Source organism: Gadus chalcogrammus, chromosome 8 (assembly GCF_026213295.1).
Source record: "Gadus chalcogrammus isolate NIFS_2021 chromosome 8, NIFS_Gcha_1.0, whole genome shotgun sequence".
In the NCBI taxonomy this organism is placed as follows: domain Eukaryota; kingdom Metazoa; phylum Chordata; class Actinopteri; order Gadiformes; family Gadidae; genus Gadus; species Gadus chalcogrammus.
Window position 1 is genome coordinate 23,347,445 of NC_079419.1, and position 20,490 is coordinate 23,367,934.

The 20,490-nt window shown below is 48.1% G+C and overlaps 1 protein-coding gene across 1 annotated transcript in view; it reads right to left on the bottom strand.

The window, feature by feature from the left end:
* Positions 1-2,687: 2,687 nt before the first annotated feature.
* LOC130387951 (MAGUK p55 subfamily member 7-like) overlaps positions 2,688-20,490 on the bottom strand; it is a 29,505-nt gene continuing 11,702 nt past the window's right edge. Inside the window, exons 10-18 of the mRNA XM_056597243.1 lie at positions 13,757-13,815; positions 13,539-13,550; positions 12,876-12,914; positions 10,046-10,213; positions 7,471-7,551; positions 6,132-6,225; positions 5,823-5,931; positions 5,183-5,329; positions 2,688-2,933 (exon numbers count right to left, since the gene is read on the bottom strand). Of these exons, the coding sequence (XP_056453218.1) occupies positions 2,688-2,933; positions 5,183-5,329; positions 5,823-5,931; positions 6,132-6,225; positions 7,471-7,551; positions 10,046-10,213; positions 12,876-12,914; positions 13,539-13,550; positions 13,757-13,815 (955 nt within the window). The remainder of the gene's footprint in view (positions 2,934-5,182; positions 5,330-5,822; positions 5,932-6,131; positions 6,226-7,470; positions 7,552-10,045; positions 10,214-12,875; positions 12,915-13,538; positions 13,551-13,756; positions 13,816-20,490) is intronic.

The following is a 20,490-nucleotide window of genomic DNA, read 5'->3' on the forward strand; positions in this document are numbered from 1 at the left end:
CAAATTATACTGTCACGTTTGGCATGCTTCGCCGTCGAGGCTTAAAGCCAGGCAAAGACTAGGCAGAATAGGCTGTGGGGAGGGTTGGCTGCTGGGCGCAGGTTTGGTAAGGAACCAGGTGTGGGGCGAGGGGTGGTAAGCAGATGGCTCTCCAAAAGATACCAGATTAGCATCCCTGATAGTTAACGCATTTACGTAAACACACAGTTTAATAAGTGTGCTGGTTCTGTCATGGGCACTCCAACCCCCACCAGGTCACTCCCACCACCACTAGGTCACTCCCACCACCAGATCAAACCAACCCCCACCAGGTCACTCCCACCACCACCAGGTCACTTCTACCACCACCAGGTCACTCCCACCACCACCAGGTCACTCCCAGCACCACCAGATCACTCCAACCACCACCAGGTCACTCCCACCACCACCAGGTCACTCCCACCACAACCAGGTCACTCCCACCACCAGATCAAACCAACCCCCACCAGGTCACTCCCACCACCACCACCAGGTCACTCCCACCACCACCAGGTCACTCAAACCACCACCAGGTCACTCCCAGCACCACCAGATCACTCCAACCACCACCAGGTCACTCCCACCACCAGGTCACTCCCACCACCACCAGGTCACTCCAACCCCCACCAGGTCACTCCGTCCACCAGGTCACTCCCACCACCAGGTCTTTCCCACCACCAGGTCACTCCAACCCCCACCAGGTCACTCCCACCACCACCAGGTCACTCCAACCACCACCAGGGCACTCCCACCACCACCAGGTCACTCCCACCACCAGGTCACTCCCACCACCACCAGGTCACTCCCACCACCACCAGGTCACTCCCACCACCAGGTCACTCCCACCACCAGGTCACTCCCACCACCACCAGGTCACTCCCACCACCAGGTCACTCTCACCACCAGGTCACTCCCACCACCACCAGGTCACTCCAACCACCACCAGGTCACTCCCACCACCAGGTCACTCCCAACACCACCAGGTCACTCCCACCACCAGGTCACTCCCACCACCAGGTCACTCCAAGCAGCACCAGGTCACTAACACCACCACCAGGTCAATCCAACCACCACCAGGTCACTCCCACCACCACCAGGTCAATCCAACCACCAAGGGCACTCCAAGCAGCACCACGGCGTGTCGGTGGGCATAAGCAATGTCATTTCCATTGTTATTGATGCAATAAACTTGACTTTGACTTTGATGGGCACTCCAACCACCACCGTGTGCACTCCAAGAACCAGGTCACTCCAACCACCGTGTGCACTCCCACCACCAGGTCGCTCCGTTGATCTTACCCTCTATTGCCATATCTCGGTCCACTGTAGCTGGTTTTTATTTATGTGACATTATGGTTTTAAGTGCAGTCATAACTCCTGTTCAGTCTTTCTCTGGCAGATGGCCTGAGAGAGCCCTAAATCTACAAAGGAACATTCCCTTTACAACCTAAAACCCTATCCCGCGGCCACTCCTCCCTCAAACATGAAGTGATTGACACATTTACAATCAGTGACGCCCAATTGACCACAACAACTCCCTCTGAAGAAAAAAGCCCACATTGATAGGTATCAAAAATCTCCTAGGAATCAGACCCGTTCAGACACAACGCTGAGGGTCTGATTATGGAGCTAATGATTGGAGCTTGTGACTCTCAACGTGTTCCTAATGAGGATGTGAAGCTTGCGCTTATCAACACATTTAATTGAATTTAGAGGTTTACATTGTTGATGATGAAGATGTTGTGACACATATGTATACCATGTGTGTAACATAACCCCTTTCACATATATGTTTCAGCCTACACGCACACCAATACACACACTAGTGCACACATCTGTTCATTCTATTAAACTGAAGAAATAATTCACGCAAAAATTATTTAATTAATCCGATTTATCTGAAAAATTGGAAGTACGACAATCAGGCTCATGGTACACTACAATACTCCAACAACCATATTGTTATAATGCTAGTCTTTAATAATAGATCTGGTTCTGATGATGTATTTGATAATGTCGCTCCTGCCGTTATGTTTTTGTACAAGAGTCGACTAATTCACTGTTAGTCGACTCTTTCTGGCTGCCAGGCACTAATAATGTTTCTCTGGTGTGCATTACAGTTAATTGAAGTGCAGCAACTGTCAGAATAATTACATGCTGATGTTTTTAACTTGGCAGGAGACGGCTGTCTGTGGACACCAGTGACTGGAGCTTTTCCTTTTTCCTTTTTTCCCCCTTTTTATTTTTTTACATTGTATGATTTTCTACTACTTTTTTTAATCCCCAGTCCCTTGGTGCCGACAACGTTCCAGACAAATAATGCTAAAAATGTGACTCTCAGACAGATGTGAGGGAAGGAGGGAGAGTTTCTGTTTGGGTCATTAAGCACATAGTATGCATAGAAAGGACCTCTGCCCTGAATGCACACAGCAAACAAGGGAAACTATTATAGAACTAAATATTTTGTTTATATTTAAAGTTCTAATATGCACACATGTCTCAACATTACCGTAAGCACAACGGTAAGCAAAATATCTGCTCCTGTTTAGGGTAAAGCCTCAGTAAGCAGCCTACTAGACTAAGGACACATTTCCCCACATTACTGCGCTGCCAAGGGAGCTGTTGCATTTGTACCCCTGCATTATGCCAGCCAGGCAGAGCCCAGAGCTCTACCTCCAGCCTGCCACGTGGTCCTGTGACCCCCTGGCTTCAGCGGGCGGGCCCTGGACCCACTCCGCAGGGCCCCACTCCGCAGGGAGCCACTGGAGGTTCGGCCCCGACGCCTGCTCCAGGGCCGCCCGCAGCTCTCTGAACGCCGTGGTCAGGTCGCCGTTGACAACCACCTTGTCGAACATGTGACTATGTTCGGTTTCCATGTCTTCGGCCGAGACGATCATGTCCTCAAAGTCTTCTTCCTGTGAAGGTGGGACACTGTGAGATGAGGTTGCATCTCGGAGGTTAGATGAGAGTGGATGGGTTAGTGTGTTAGTGCATTGGACATCTTAAGTTATAAAAGGAGGGAAATCATTGATCACAATTCAAATAGACCAATTGGATATCATTTATTTGCCAGAGAGTCGAGAAGTGCCTTCCAGCGTTTATCTTATATAACGGGTCAAATTAATTTGAATGATGTGCTCAATGATGTGAATTATTTCAATCCCATGTTTGGATTAGTATTTTTAATATTTGAACGCATCATATCCTTTTTTTTTGGAAGTCTATTGACCATTGACTTCCGCCATTTTCTCTGTGTCATCCAAAGGTCTGCTCGGTGTGAACGTCTCGCCTGAGAGGCGACAGGCCCAATAAACCCTGGGCTTGGAGACGAGGTATGTGACTTCAGCAGGCCCCTTAGACAACGTGGATTTGAATAATCTGAATGTAACAATGAAGCCTAATATGACCTTCCTGTGTACCTGTTCACAATGCTCCCAAGAGCAGCAGACGCTAGCCCTTGTTACATGCTAGCAGTAGAGCATAATTCTTATGATTTGGACGCATAGCCCTATAAGACACGCTTGATTTCTGTTAAGGGTTTTTGGTTCATGTTGCATGGCCACCGCGGTGCAGTACTGGTGTTTGGCCGAATATGTTTTTAATAAGGGCCGCCCAGAGGTGAAACAGACAGGTGGACAGACAGATATGATAAGATAAGACAGTAATGATCTGATCTGACTTCCTCTGGGGAAGACACAGGCCCCGTCCCACCTTGAACACACAACACAGACCAAGGGGTTTGAGGTTGTTTTGGTTCAGTGGGAACAGGCTTTCAATCTTTTTTTCATTGATGTCAAAAACGTTACCTCCTCTGTGCTTTGTGAAACTCTTTAATGAAGTCAGTGATGTACCTTTTAAGATCCACATCTACATGTATCAATACTTCATTTGCATTTGCTCCATGTAAATGTTACATTCGTTGATTCAATCACCCTCTCTCATCAATGTAATGTTACTATTATAGGGATAAATATATAACATTCACCCCCTCATTCACTCACTCTCCCGCCCCCTCACCCACCCACCTACCTGCTAAAAACCATGGACCCTCGTTTACTGACTCATTCATCCACACACACACACACACACACACACACACACACACACACACACACACACACACACACACACACACACACACACACACACACACACACACACACACACACACACACACACACACACACACGCACGCACGCACGCACACACGCACACATTCACACCAAAAGGCATGGACGCTCAGTCACTTACACTCTCCCACACAACAAAAGGCATTGTCCATCTTATTCACTCACCCTCTCACTCACTTTATCACCCAACTCGTAAAATGGCATCGATACTGACGTATTCCCCCCATGTGTTCCCATACAGTACTCCCCACAGCCTCCCCTCCCCTGACACTGCAGACCACCTTTGGGGTCTTAAACGTCACATGGAAGTTACAAGGTCAGCCATGTGCAAGGTATGCATGTGTGTGTGTGTGTGTGTGTGTGTGTGTGTGTGTGTGTGTGTGTGTGTGTGTGTGTGTGTGTGTGTGTGTGTGTGTGTGTGTGTGTGTGTGTGTGTGTGTGTGTGTGTGTGAGTCTGTGTGTGTTTGAGTTTGTGTTTTACGTGTTTGTGTGTGGGATCTCATGCTTGTCTGTGCAAGTTACAAGACACAGGACCACCACCTGACCTCAGAGATCACACATGTCCGATGGTATGCAGTCCGGGGGTTTTGTAGAGGGTTGCATCGTCATGATGATGTGAATGCATGTCCTTCATATAAACCAAATCTGTGTGTGAGCAGCTCAATGGTTAGAAAGTTATTGGTTCAAACCTTTAGACCTAACCTTTGAGCGCTCTGTGTAGAAAGATGTATGTTGTCCCTTCTGTTCAGGAATATTGCTATCGCCAAAGACATGCATTTTAGCGCATAGGGTGGCATTTTACAGAACTTCTGCATGGCATGCTTAGTCTCTTGGAATGCCTAGCACAGCATAGCTTAGTTTACGAGGGTCCGTCGCCCGTTGGTGGGCCTTGCATGTTAAGGTACGTAGCGCGGTGGTCCATATGGAACAGGCTCTTTGATACGCTGTACTACACCAATAGATGGACTCTGAGTGCTAGGCAAGCTGGGGTACTTAGCCCCACACCACTTTCCCCCACCTAAAGGTTTGCTTACTGAGAAGGTTCTGGCCTGCCCTGAGCCCTCCTCGGGTGGGCAGATAAACTTGGCTCTCCTCCGGGTGAAGCGCAGCTCCTCCAGCCGCGGCGGCCTCACAAACACCACGTACGGTCGGAACTCGGACGTGTACACACTCTTTATGGCCTGACATGATAACCACAAAACACACACACACACACACACACACGCACACAAACAAACACACACTGTGAGTACGCCTGTTTTAGTCTCATTGAAGAAATACTAGAAGGAAATACAAGTGGAAAGTACATCATTTAGATACATCTGGTATAAGTAAGTTCCGTCTGGTCATCAAGCGACACTTTTATCCAAAGTTGAACTAATTAAGACACAGTTTGTCAGGGATGATGGATCATCTTGCTCAAGAAGGCCAACAGATTGTGGACGTTTGGAATCAAACCTGAAACCTTTTTACTTCTAGGCACCCAACGCCCCTGTACATGTTGGTTTTGTTATCTAGTTCCATTTCTTTTCATGTTATACAAGTTATAATTATCACTATTACCTTTGTAATTGTTATTGTCATGAAGCGTGTATTACTGATTACTGTGTGCATAATGTCAGATGTCCGTGTCAATTCAGCACTCAGAACTGCATGATGCAGCCTGGGACTCACAGCCGGGTGTAGATTGACCAGGCACATCTTCCCCTCGGCCATCACTTCAGCCACAGAGTCCAGACTGGTCCCATAATAATGGCCCCGGTACATCCCATACTCTATGAACCTACAGAGACATAGAGAGAGTTTCATGTTCCACTATTCATCCATTTACTTTGTGATCCCAAGTGAGACGGGTACATGACCTTCAGGAGCAGGTGGGGGTGAAGGCCTCTGGCTCATCGAAGCCTCCAGGAGAACTGAAGACATGGGGAATCGAAGCCAGGACTTTATCTTGAATTCAATGTTAAGTGACAAAATGGGTACCTATGGTTCAGGATGTCTTCTTCAAACTGGCGCTGTGAGACAAAGTAGTAGTCCACTCCATTTTGTTCTTTTATTCTTGTCATCCGTGATGTATCTGCATGAGAGCGAGAGAGAGAGAGAGAGAGAGAGAGAGAGAGAGAGAGAGAGAGAGAGAGAGAGAGAGAGAGAGAGAGAGAGAGAGAGAGAGAGAGGGAGAGAGAGGCCAAGAGTAAGGGTATGTGTCAGAGATGATTTGAAAAGAGAGAGAGAGTAAGGGTGTGTGTTAAAGGGTGGGAGAGAGCGAGAGTTGAGAACGGGCAGGAGGTGAAGGGTGAGAGAAAAGGGAAGACAACGAGAGGGAAAGATTGGATGAGATGAGGAGGGCAAACATAGAGAAAGTACTACAGAGAAAGATCGAGGGGATTCGTGTACACAGTTCAGCTACCAAGTAACTAGTAGCCTTGTAGGCTAGACAAGTGGCATAGTCTACTCTACGTGATACGCAGGTATACGCCGTATACCCACTAGGAACACTCCAGGATTTCCGTATACCCACTTAAAAATGTGCAAGGATACATATTATTCGTATCCTTGCAGTCCTTTTATTGCAGTTATATATATCAATATATATAATATATATTGATCCCACTGTATATCTCCTTGTTACTTTTAGATGAGAACCCCTGGCCAACCTTGAGTGTCAGGCTAGGGAATTTAAAAACAGGCTTCCTTGGTTAGAGTGGAGGGAAAGAAAGTTAGGTAAATGTCAGCCAACATGCAGTTGGTATACACAATTGAAATTCATAAAGTTAATTGCCATGCAAATGAGAGTATAGCTAATTCATGGTCATTTTTAAGGTGCAGTAATTTCAGACTTTTACACAATTCAATGACTGTATGGTATGTTAGATAACAACAGTTAGAGCTATAATTAGAGCAATAGAGTGGAACATTGGTCTCCTTTCACCTCCTTCTCATGCATTGGTTAGCCATGGTTGTAAACAGTTCATTCAATCATTGTAGTAGATTTTGACCTTGTTTAGCAGGTGCTATTGCTACTATAGATACACAAAGGACAACTTGTCATTTTTCTGTTCTATTTGTTCATTGTTAATACTGGTATTTAAACTGACAAGTCTATTCAGCTTTTCCATTGTTGTTGATAATACTTGTACTCTTAAATCCATGCAGCGGGTTGTGGACCCCTGCATTAGTGAGTGTGGTGCACACCCTCCCAGCGACTGCTGGGAGCGAATCATCACGGTATACCCACTACAATAAAATAGACTGAACCACTGGGCTAGACATCATTGCAAGGACACAACATTACATCATGGAAACGCTCTTAACCTCGACCTACATGGTACGGTGACACCGTACTGCTCGGGGTCAGAAACCAGCAGCCTTCGCTGGAGCTCGCTCACACCGACCCCCGGGGACCCTGTTGGGGTCACACAGCAGAACAGCAGGAGAAGAGTTAATGTGGAGGAGCCATGCTACCTCAGCGCAAGCTAGCTGTGTTTAGCTAGGTCATATTTTCCTCACGTGGACATCGTGTCCTTCAATCAAAGGGCTGCTGAGGTATTTACCTCCACCAAGATTAGAAGAGAGACAGGAACACTACAAATAAATGAGGGATGGTTTAGGAACGAGAGAGAGCTGCGAGGGGAAAGCGGCCGATGGTCAAGCAGAGAAAAAGATGAGAGGAGCAGAAAGAGCTCTGATTTATTCTGATTTTATTCAGTATTCTCCAAAATCGATCCTCCTCTTTACGTTCACCATGAGCCTCTCTAAAATGTTTGGCTCTTATATATGAATGAATATGGGGCCCCTGGAGGGTCATTTATCCACAAGACATCTTGCATAGCCGTGCGGTATCAGTGGCACTCCAACATGACGGATGCAATGGATTAAGCACACACAGATTCACATCTTCGCATTGCAGTGCAGAGCATATAGTCAAACCGACACAAACATACACACACACACACACACACACACACACACACACACACACACACACACACACACACACACACACACACACACACACACACACACACACACACACACACACACACACACACACACACACACACAGATACGCAAACACAAAAAGAAAGAAACACAAAGGCACACAAACACACACACACACACAGAAGGAAACACAAGCACACACACACACACACACACACACACACACACACACACACACACACACACACACACACACACACACACACACACACACACACACACACACACACACAAAGAAACACAGGCCCACACCCACACACGCTTATACACATGCTATCTGGGGTTTGCCTTTATAGATCAATATCAGTATTACCAACGCGAGCCCTGGCCCCCAGATTGCATCAGACTTAAATGTAGTCCGATGAGAAAAAGATTCCTGACATACCTGCCTTTTCCATCACATGACCTCAATACGAGCACAAACTATCAGGTTTACAGCTCCACCAACCCCTCCTCTTCCTCTTACATCGCTAATGTCTTCCCCAGCCTCCACCAGCCACTAAAAGCGGATAGGGCATCGCTGTGCAACATGGATACTATGCTCAGGCCACCTTTTAAACCTTTTTAAACGTTACACAATCTTTAAGGATTTAAAGTGTCTGGCACAGGGGTTTTTCATGGGGCCACAGCAGTACTAGTCTATTAGTTCATTAAGATATGTCAAAAAAGACCTCTGAAACAGGTAGATAGGGTTAAAGCCTCTGGCCCCTGGACCAAGCCCATCAGTCTGCTGCTGTTGAAGCCATTCCACCCTCACTTTTCCCCCCACGTCTCCGCGGCTTATGTGCCAATACGCTATCCCGCTCCGCTGATGACCTCTGCTCCATGGGCCTTTACGGCGCACAGTAAAACAGAATCCAGAGTTCGGATAAGCTCCAAGTCAATTAAAGCTGACTAAATCTAAATCCCGGCTGCGCCAACAGTTCCAGCTTGCTGATGGAGCTCTTGGCTGACATTATCAGGGTTCCAATTCGCCTGATCCAGCCCCCTACCCCCTCCTCCAAGCATCATTCATCTGCTCCATATCGCTGCGTCCTCCCGCCCGTCGCGACTCATTGCCCTCCGCGGTGCTCAATCACCAGTGTCTCTCGCAGATCCCTACTTACCGCTCTCGCTCCGCCCTGTTTTTGTTCTTTCCAAAGATTGCCTCCTCTCTTGATCGCAGTTGACTCCTGATTCTATTGTAACATGACCAGGCCTTTACTGTGGAGGCCCGGAGAGCCTCCACAGCCCCTCTGCAGCGGGCTGGAGCTGGGGTGGTCACGCTGCTCTCAGATCAGGAACCATTAAACCATCACAGAGGATCCATCCTCAAACCAAAACAATAGCAAAAAACCTTTGGTGGAGCACTGATGATGTTCCTTATCTGGAGGTGTGTTTGGTAATCGTCTTTTATACTTAACACACACATGTACACACACAAACACACACACACATCTGTCTGTCTGTCTGTCTGTCTGTCTGTCTGTCTGTCTGTCTGTCTGTCTGTCTGTCTGTCTGTCTGTCTGTCTGTCTGTCTGTCTGTCTGTCTGTCTGTCTGTCTGTCTGTCTGTCTGTCTTCAGTCACTATGGTCTGTCTGTCTGTCTTCAGTCACTATGGTCTGTCTGTCTGTCTGTCTGTCTGTCTGTCTTCAGTCACTATGGTCTGTCCGTCTGTCTGTCTGTCTGTCTTCAGTCAATATGGTCTGTCTGTCTTCAGTCACTATGGTCTGTCTGTCTGTCTTCAGTCACTATGGTCTGTCTGTCTGTCTTCAGTCACTATGGTCTGTCTGTCTGTCAGTCTGTCTGTCTTCAGTCACTATGGTCTGTCTGTCTGTCTTCAGTCACTATGGTCTGTCTGTCTGTCTGTCTGTCTGTCTGTCTGTCTGTCTTTCTGTCTGTCTGTCTGTCTGTCTTACCCACTAGTAGGACCAGGCGCGGCCGGTCTTTGGGGCCCCTGCGGAAGGGGACCACCTCCAGGTAGGCGGGGGCCCGGGTGAGGCCCTCCAGCCCAGCGGCCCTCCTCCTCCTGGGGTCCGTCCCGTGACCGCCCCTCCGGCCCAGCCTGAAGCTCCTCCTCTGACCGGCTGGGCGAAGAAGAGGTGATTATTTTATGTTTTATGGCATGTTTTTGTGTGCGTTTGCATATTTGTGTGCATATCATACATGTGTATTTTTGTGTAGACAGAACAGAAAATTTATATTTGCCTTCCCCCAAATCCCCCCTTTGTATCCCATGTCCAATAGCCTTAAAGGCGCCCCTTTAAGTATCGTATACATATATATCAACTATGTTACATGGGTAAGAAACTAAATTATGATGGTGATGTCTCTCAACAATACCATCACAAATAACTGATCCGTCAAACCTAACTTGTATACATTCGTGTACAAGATAGATTACATTGCTATACAATAACAAGATTGTGGTTCAAGTTATGTGCCCCTGTTTAATTTAAGATTTGTCCTCCTTGTCAAGACTTGGAGGAATTGCAGCAAAACATTGTAACATATCTGACAAGATGTCAAATTCATGTTTACACACAAAACCGCCCCTAAGTATCGTCAGGCTAACGTCGGCTGCCAATCAATGTGCCGCTTTATCAACTTCAACATCGGCACTATACTCTCGGTAATGGGAGGAGAGAGAGAGAGAGAGAGAGAGAGAGAGAGAGAGAGAGAGAGAGAGAGAGAGAGAGAGAGAGAGAGAGAGAGAGAGAGAGAGAGAGAGAGAGAGAGAGAGAGAGAGAGAGAGAGAGAGAGAGAGAGAGAGAGAGAGAGAGAGAGAGAGAGAGAGAGAGAGAGAGAGAGAGAGAGAGACTCAGACAGACAGACAGACAGATAGAGACAGACAGAGAGAAAGAGACGTAGACTTGCTCAGAGCCTGGAGATTCTGGAGCACTTCTTCAGGCATGGCTTGCACTGCCGTGTGCGAGCGCCACGCTGCAGAGCGTGCCATGCGGTGTGGGGTTGGCAGCGTGACACCAACAGCTCTTTCCTGTTATGGGGGCTGATGTCGACGATGTTTATTGGCAGATTCGGCACTGTTTTTACATTTTCATTGATCTAAACAGTTTTTACATTTTCATTGATCTAAACTCTAAATTGATCTAAGCGTGTGTGGACGCACGTAACTAGTCCTCCCTGTCTGCTGTTCACTATCGAAAGGGTAGTTCGGAAATTTGGACATAGGGTCTGATTCCCAAGTTAGCCTTGGTGTTCTTTATCATTGGAGACAGTTTTCAACACATTTCATTCTGTCCTTCTAGTTGCGGAGTTTGCTCGTGATAGGCTAGCACACGGCAACGGGCAATACTAGCCTGCTAATATAACAGTGTTACCCACTCCACAGTACACCCACGGCAAATCAACTATAACGCCAGACGGTCGTAAGGTGAAACGACGGTCTGGTGTTCACTATCGAGGGCCTTAAGGTGAAACGACGGTCTGGTGTTCACTATCGAGAGCCTTAAGGTGAAACGACGGTTTGGTGTTCACTATCAAGGGCCTTAAGGTGAAACGACGGTCTGGTGTTCACTATCAAGGGCCCCGCTTAAGGTGAAACGACGGTCTGGTGTTCACTATCGAGGGCCTTAAGGTGAAACGACGGTCTGGTGTTCACTATCAAGGGCCTTAAGGTGAAACGACGGTCTGGTGTTCACTATCGAGGGCCTTAAGGTGAATTTACTGTCTAGTGTACACTATTGAGGGCCTTAAGGTGAAACGACAGTCTGGTGTTCACTATCGAGGGCCTTAAGATGAATTTACTGTCTAGTGTACACTATCGAGGGCCACGCTTAAGTCAAATCTACGGTGCAATCGCAGAGCAGGGGAAGGAAAATATAAGAGCCACATTATGGCTATCCTATTGACTCAATCAACCCAATGTTTTGATCCAAAGGAACATTTATAAAACAGGTCATTCATGAGCTCATTGACCTACAGGTAGACGATCCCAGAGACGCTCAGCTGGGAGTAGAACCCTCTCCCTGCTCCACTCTCCCGCCTCCTTTAGGTTACTCTCCTGTTCCTACCTCGTTATAACCTCACTGACTTGCATCTATACATTTGCTTCTATTTGTTGTTGCATGCCTATGGATACACGGCACCTACTGTTGCGATCAATACCTGTTCTATGAGAACAAAGGCCTAGCCCGGCTGGGCTGTTGGGTCAGATAACATCCACATTGTTGTTTCATGGAACAAATTAATAAGAATCTGCTGTTCACCTTGCCTGCGTTCTGCAGTGCCAAATTGTGTTTCCGCATCTAGCTGAATGTGGTTTATTCCACATATTAATTGTGCAAACAAACATGATTGTCTGTGTGTGTCCATGTTTGGACACACACAGACAGAGAGACAAACACACACACACACACACACACACACACACACACACACACACACACACACACACACACACACACACACACACACACACACACACACACACACACACACACACACACACACACACACACAAAAGGACACCGAGAGAAAAACAGGGACATACACACACACACACACAAACACACTACCACTGTGTCCAAGACATGAGATCAGTGGAAGGAAAGAAAATGTCATTAATTTGTGTTTTGTAGTGCGGCCTGAAGCCACACAGAACGACAGCTGAATCAGATGACCTGTGTTTATATCAAACACAGGTTGGCTTTTCTTTCCACTCCATTTGCATGTCAGTAAATACTCTCAAGGCAAAGCATGGTTCCAGTGGAGTATTACACATCTTACCAACACGGACTCCTGATATCGCCCCATAGTCCACATCCTCTTTAACTGAAAACCAGAAGAAACACAAAGATAAGGCCTTCAATGAAGTAAATTATGACGAAAAACAATTCAATAAATAGGCTGGCTCTAAAAACAAGCCCCCCCATCAAAAAAACATTAGAAAGATGTTATGTGGAAAATATCCTCAGTGCAGCCACTTGAAACATAAATGTAATCTTTGAAACTTATATATATAAATATATAAATATAATTATATATATATATATTTACATGAACTTCACCATGCCACTGGCACTTTACTGTTGCACTTTACTTTACTGTTGCACCTTGTGACCACTGATTGTACTTCTGCTGCTATGTGTGTGTGTGTGTGTGTGTGTGTGTGTGTGTGTGTGTGTGTGTGTGTGTGTGTGTGTGTGTGTGTGTGTGTGTGTGTGTGTGTGTGTGTGTGTGTGTGTGTGTGTGTGTGTGTGTGAGTGAGTGAGAGATTATTGTCAATGTCTTATTTAAATGTTTTTTTTAACTACACATTGGAGACTGGCCAAACGCAATTTCAAACTTCTGTGCTAACCCAGTTACATAGATTTTTGACAATAAAGTACACTTGAACTTGAACTTTATAATATATATATACAACGATATGGCAGTGCACGCCGCCAGTACCTTCGTCGTCTTCTGCGCAGCATGTGGAGGGAAAAAGACAAGTCAGAAGAACAGCTGGGCCACAGTAGTGGGCTGGCCTCGACTACAACCCCTGACCCTTCATCTTTGACCCCAGACCCCAGCGGCCGCCGCCCCCTGATGTGTTTATTCTACGGTGTTAAACGGTTGGCTGGTAACTGTCTGCAGGTGCAGCGGTGGGAGAGGTGTTTACGGCTGACCTGGAGGCTGGAGGCACCCGGACGGGAACAGGGCCTGGGGCTGCTGCAACGCCAGCCTCCTGGAGAGGAGAACCAACACATCAGATACACAACGCCAGCCTCCTGGAGAGGAGAACCAACACATCAGATACACAACACCAGCCTCCTGGAGAGGAGAACCAACACATCAGATACACAACGCCAGCCTCCTGGAGAGGAGAACCAACACATCAGATACACAACGCCAGCCTCCTGGAGAGGAGAACCAACACATCAGATACACAACGCCAGCCTCCTGGAGAGGAGAACCAACACATCAGATACACAACGCCAGCCTCCTGGAGAGGAGAACCAACACATCAGATACACAACGTCAGCCTCCTGGAGAGGAGGAACAACACATCAGACATAATGACATCATGGCATTTACATTTACATTTAGTACATTTAGGGCATTTAGTAACTGCTTTCATCTAAAGCGACTTACAATGAGTGCATTTGTCAGAAGAAGGTGAAACAACAAATATCGCTGTGGGTACAGAAAGGATGTTCATAGAACCTAATGCCAAGTGCTAACAATCACTAGGTTACCACATTACCTGTATACAACAAAGATAGATAGAATAAGACGCTACACAACTAAGTACGACATACAACAAGTTTGTACATTAAATGCATGGACGTACAACATACAATAAGTGCAAACATTAAAGGGGACATATTATGAAAACAACACTTTTCCTGGAATTTGGGGTGTTGTTTTGGGTGTCTGGTGCTCCCACAAGCATTCAAACTTTGAAAAAAGTCTGTACATGATTTTCTGAGTGAGCATTCCTGAAAGTACCCCACCTACAGTTACCAAACGAGCGAGTCAGTTTCGGCGCCCCCTCCTACATAGGAAGGGGGCACAGTTGAATATTACCTCCCACTTCCCCACTCCCCTCCAATCGGAGCATAGGTAAGATTTTGTGGACCAGCGGACGAGCAGCTCAGCTCCGGGAACTCGGCGGCAGCCCGGTGTTATGTTCTAATAATGTTATGTTCTAATAACATGGTCACACTGTGATACATGGGTTTGCTGTATGTTGCTAAATAGTGGTTACGGTTCCTTTAAGAGACTGTGTGATTATTATGGGATGCGACGTGACGTGTAATGCGCGCGCATTGTAAAACAATGCGCGCGTTGCGCGCATTGTTGATCGACACATGAGACTGAAGTGTTGATCGACACATGAGACTGAAGTAAAGAAATGCAGTGTACGTTCTGAAGCAACACGTGGGCGTGTCAGTCTTTCACACACAACATTTGGCGACAAGGATGGCTGGATTTAGCCTTCCCCCACCCGAAGTGTTTCTCGCGGTACCCGGGGAACCCGCAGTGCCATGGACACGGTGGCTGACAGGTTTTAATGCCTACGTTGATGCGCTCGGATTCTCCGACGACGAGCTTCCCGACAAGCAAAAGACCGCTATCCTCGTCCACTGCCTCGGTACCGAGGGCCAGCGTGTTCTTGGAGCACTCGGCTCAGCAACAGCTTTCGAGGATAGTCAAGCTGCTGACGGACCATTTCTCTGGGAAACAACGTGTCCTGATACGGCGGTACATACTCAGGAAGCGCCACCAACGACCCGGCGAGTCCATACAGACTTTTGTAGCTGACCTACGTGAGCTGGCACGAGCCTGTGAGTATGGAGCATTGCATGACCAAATGATCAGAGACCAGCTGATAGAAGGCACGTCATGTGACAAGACACAGGAAAAACTGCTTATGGAACCTGATGATTTGACACTGACTGATGCAATCAAAATAGCGTTGCAAGTGGAATGTGCTCTAGAATGCTCTACTCTGCTGACCAGCCCTGCTCACCACACAGCGTTAGCGCAACAGCTGCAGCGCGCAGAAACGTCAGTTTTTCCCGTCCACTGATAGTGGTGACAGCCTGCCTGTGCAACAAATGAATAGACAGCGCCCCACTGTGGGCTCCAGACGCAATTGCGGCAACTGTGGATCCAGTTCTCATGCTACAAGAGCATCACAGTGCCCTGCCCGTGGACAGGTTTTCAGAAACTGTTTTAGATTAAACCACTTTGCTAAAGTCTGTCGTTCAGCTCCAACCAATGAAGCACGGCAGCACAGGCTTCCTCAGTCCACTTCCGGATACACAGAAATTAGTAATATCCGTTCTACACGAGTATCATTCAAAACTTGCACAGTGCGGCTGGGGGAGGTAAGCGTACCACTCATCCTAGACACTGCGGCTGCAGCGTCGCTCCTCAATTTGGCCACATACAGGAAATTATTTTCCCGCATGCCACTGGGACCCCCATCCACAAGCTTGCGGGGATATGCAAATTCTGCCATCGAGATGGTGGGCACAATCGACCTGCCTGTCCGCTATGGTACGATACACCTTCCCTCCTTCCCTTTTCATGTGGCACAGCGGGGAACCAACCTTCTTGGCCTCGATCTCTTCATTGCACTGGGCTTCTCTCTGATGGACAATAGCGGAAGAGCTATAATGCAGGTCTTCCCAACCATGCACCAGCAGTGGCCAGCGCTGTTCGACGGCCTGGGCCGCTTGACAGCATTCACTCATTGGCCCCTGGTTGACCCTGCCGTGACACCAGTTATGCAGCCCCTCAGGCGCCTGCCACTCACCTTCCGGAAGGGTGTCACTGCAGAGCTCACCTCCCTGCTAGAAGAGGGCATCATCGAGCCAATAAATGCAGCACCTTGGATCTCAAACCTGGTGGTCGCACAGAAAAAGTCAGGGGGCCTCCGGGTCTGTGTGGATCTGCGACAGGTCAACAAAGCTGTCATTCCAGACAAATATCCTTTACCTACAGCTGAGGAGCTCACCTCTCTTTTCCATGGATCAACGGTCTTCACAAAGTTGGAATTACGCCAGGGCTACCTGCAAGTTCCCCTTCACCCGGCCAGCCGGGACCTGACAGCATTTGTGACACACGCTGGGGTGTTCAGGTACACACGCATGCCGTTTGGTCTTAGCTCTGCCCCCAGCTGCTTCCAAAAGGTCATGTCTACAATTCTCGCTGGGGTCCCGGGGCCAGCAGTATACCTGGACGACATTGTGGTGCATGGGCCAGACCAAGCCACCCACGATGCCCGCTTACACAGAGTGTTTGTGGCCCTCACCAAACATCACCTGACACTGAACGGGGAGAAATGTCTCTTCTCAGTACCGACTGTGGACTTTATTGTATTCCGCCTCTCAGCTGATGGCATTGCACCTCTCTCCTCCAACGTTGACGCAATACAACGCATCCCTGAACCAACCTCCATCACACAGGTTGCATCGTTCCTAGGAATGACGGCTTATTATTTGCGTTTCCTGCCCAACTACTCACAAACGACAGCACCCCTCCGCCAGCTCCTGAAGAGGAGCCGTGGGCTTGGTCACCACAGTGCTCTGAGTCATTTTTCATGCTGAAAAAACAATTAACCTCACCTCCTGTCCTCGCCCATTTCAGCCTCTCGAGCCCAACCTTCATCACCTGCGACGCATCCACTGCTGCAGTTGGAGCTGTCCTGTCGCAGCTTCATGACGGCACGGAGAGGCCAATCGCCTTCGCATCTCGGGCCCTGACACCCACTGAGCAGCGGTACTCCGTGGGTGAACGTGAAGCATTGGCCTGTGTGTGGGCGTGCGAGAGGTGGCACATGTATGTCTATGGCCGTCATTTCACCATCAGGACGGACCACCAGGCCCTCACAACGGTGCTCTCCACGTCAGGTTCGGGACACAAGCCTCTCCGACTCCATCGCTGGGCGGAACGCCTCCGCCAGTACCACTATGACCTCATCTTCACGCCGGGCAGAGAAAACGTGGTGGCAGATCTCCTTTCTCGCTCCATCGCAGCCCCAAACCCTTCTGTACCATCACACGATGAAGAACCAGCTCTCATCCAAGCGCTCTATGCACCATTGCAGCCAGTAGTCACACTGGAGGAACTGAACACTGAATCAGGACGAGACCCGATACTATCCAAGCTGTGCACCTACATCAGAAACGGCTGGGGCGTGCCTCGGGCCATAACAACAGATAATGGCCCGCAGATCTGCAGAGTTCTCTGACTTTCTTGCCAGCAGGAGTGTCAAGCACATCCAAACCGCTTTTTACCACCCACAGGCCAACGGTGGAGTAGAGCGTTTTAATGCAACACTGAAGAACAGGATTCGTGCACACCTGGCCCAAGGCTGTGCATTCGAGGAGGCACTCAACCAGACCTTGCAGCACTACAGAGCAAGCCATCACTCCATCACGCTTGTGTCACCAGCGTTTCTGATGCTCGGACGAGAATTGGGACTGCCATTACACAGGCTCCGAGCACCAAATAGTGACTTTCCCCCTCCCTGGCCCGAATCCGAGAGACTGTTGCTGCACGGCAGCAGAAGACGAGGGAAAGGGTGGACAAGAAGTGCAGGGCGAGGCCACCGTCCCTTCAGGTCTCAGACTGGGTCAGGGCTCGACGGCCGCAGCGACACAACAAGTTGGCCTCGTTCTGGTCCCAACCCAGACAGATCAGTCGCCTTCTTGGCATAGGCGGAGTTTCACTTTTGCATCAGGGGGGCAAAACAATTTTTTTCACACGAACATGTTCTCACTCATGTTCGCACGCACACACGCACACACACACACACACACACACACACACACAAAGCGCATTTCGCATGATGGCACAAGTTTAGATGAGGTTCAACACCAGTTGTTACATTACAACGTGGTTGCTAGGAGTATTCATTTAAAGAAAATAGTCTTACCTAGTGCAGAAGTAAGCGTCTTTTTTTGCGTCCTGCGTAAACGTCCACAACCGTCTCAAGTGACAGCCTGGCAGTGATGTCGCGCTCGATGTGAAGCACAGCAAGGGATGAAAACCGTGCAGCTCCTGTTGTTAAGCGTAGCCAGTTGCGAATCCTTCTCATTGCAGAGAAACTCCTCTCGGAAGTGGCAGATCCAACGGGTAGAGTCAGGGCCAACTGTAGTAGAATGTATAGATTTGGGTATACGGCCCTTGTCACAGTTTTTTGAAGATGTTCACGTGACACAGATCCGACAGTAGAGGCTTTAACAAGGTCCATCTCTGTCCCAACAAGGTGGGGGTTGATTTTCAGAGGCTGTGCATACTTTTGTACGAGAGGTTCAATTCCACTTTTGTCGCATCTTAACACTGCTGCACAGGCCTGTGCGGGTTCAACAGCCTCTCCCGTGAATCGTCTGTCCAGTTCGCCAATGATGGTATCCAGCACTGGGAAATACAGGTGCTGTTGGAATCCAGGGGTCTCACTCTGGGACATTTGTACAGTATTTACATCATTTTCTTCTCTGTGGCCCAAAGTCGTTGTTATCAGGAAATTGTCGAGGGAGGTGGGGGGTTGTGTGGCCCGTTTTCTTTTCGGTAGTGGTCCAGGACCAGCAGGTGTCTGACTCTGAATGTTCGCATCCTCGGGTACGGAGACGTTGTTGTCTCGGCAGAACTGTTTCACTGATCCCCATACATCATTCCATTTGTCAGTCTGTCTCTGTGACACAAAGTGCGCTTTCAGGTTGTCGGTAAGCACAGCCGCTTCGGAAAGTGCGAGACTGGAGGACTGAAGGGCTTTGTGTGTGACATGAATCACACGCAGTATGTCTTCAAGTACAATGAGACATGTAATGAATGACAACCTGCCCATATGCTCACATAGGCCAGTGGCCTCCACTGACCCCTTGCCTCCCTCATCACTCATTTCTCTCAGGCACTGTGTAATCGCAGAGTAGTGTGTTTTAACGGCATGCAGAGAACGCCACTTGCATGCCCAGCGCGTCTCGCTGGGCTGTGCAATTTCGGTTGGCTTCATATCCAGCGATTTCTGGACTTCTTGTCCAGAAATCGCAATATGACAATAAAAAGAGGAGGAGAGATATAAAAAAGGGTAATTGTAATTGCAAATACTGAGTACAGTTTTCCGATGACATTCAGTAATGTTTTGACACTGCGGTTCACCGTGCAGCAGTCCACAAGCACGAGATTCAGTTTGTGAGCCAAGCAGTGTATGTATACTGCGTATGGATGCATCTCTTTAATGCGCTGCTGCACTACAGACACTTGGCCGGACATTACAGAGGCGCCATCGTAGCTCTGGGCAACAATTGGGATGTTTTTCCGTCCACAGATCTCCAATCCAGTGTTTATGGCGTCCACGATCCCAGCTGCATTTCGAGATGCTGAACAATCAATAAAACACAAAAAACGCTCCTTGATTTCCAGCTGCTCTGTATATCTTAAACAGACTGACAGCTGCTCAGTGTGGGATGACCTGGCCTCATCTGCGATTACAGCAAAAAACCCATTGTCCTGCACTTTCTCTGCAATTTCCGCACGAACCAAATTTGCGCATATCTCAATTATTTTGTTCTGAAAATCTGGACTTGTAGCATTGAAATAATTAGACTGCATACTTTGAAAGTCGGGATCATATTTCGAGAAAAAATTGCAAACCTCAAGATAATTCCCACGAGACTCTGAATCGATAGCCTCCCTGTGTCCACGGAAAGGCAATCCAAGTGCAGACAGCAATCTCACGATATCCACAACTTTAAAAAGATTAGATCTGTTCTTCTCAACAGTAGCGTTGTGGCTCTCCGACAATTTGGCAGCTATCGATCCACCTCCAGATGTGCTCTCTTTGAAGTTGTCCCATTTAACCATACAGTTCTGATGGGCAAGTGAATTTGCATGTTTTTCCAGTTTG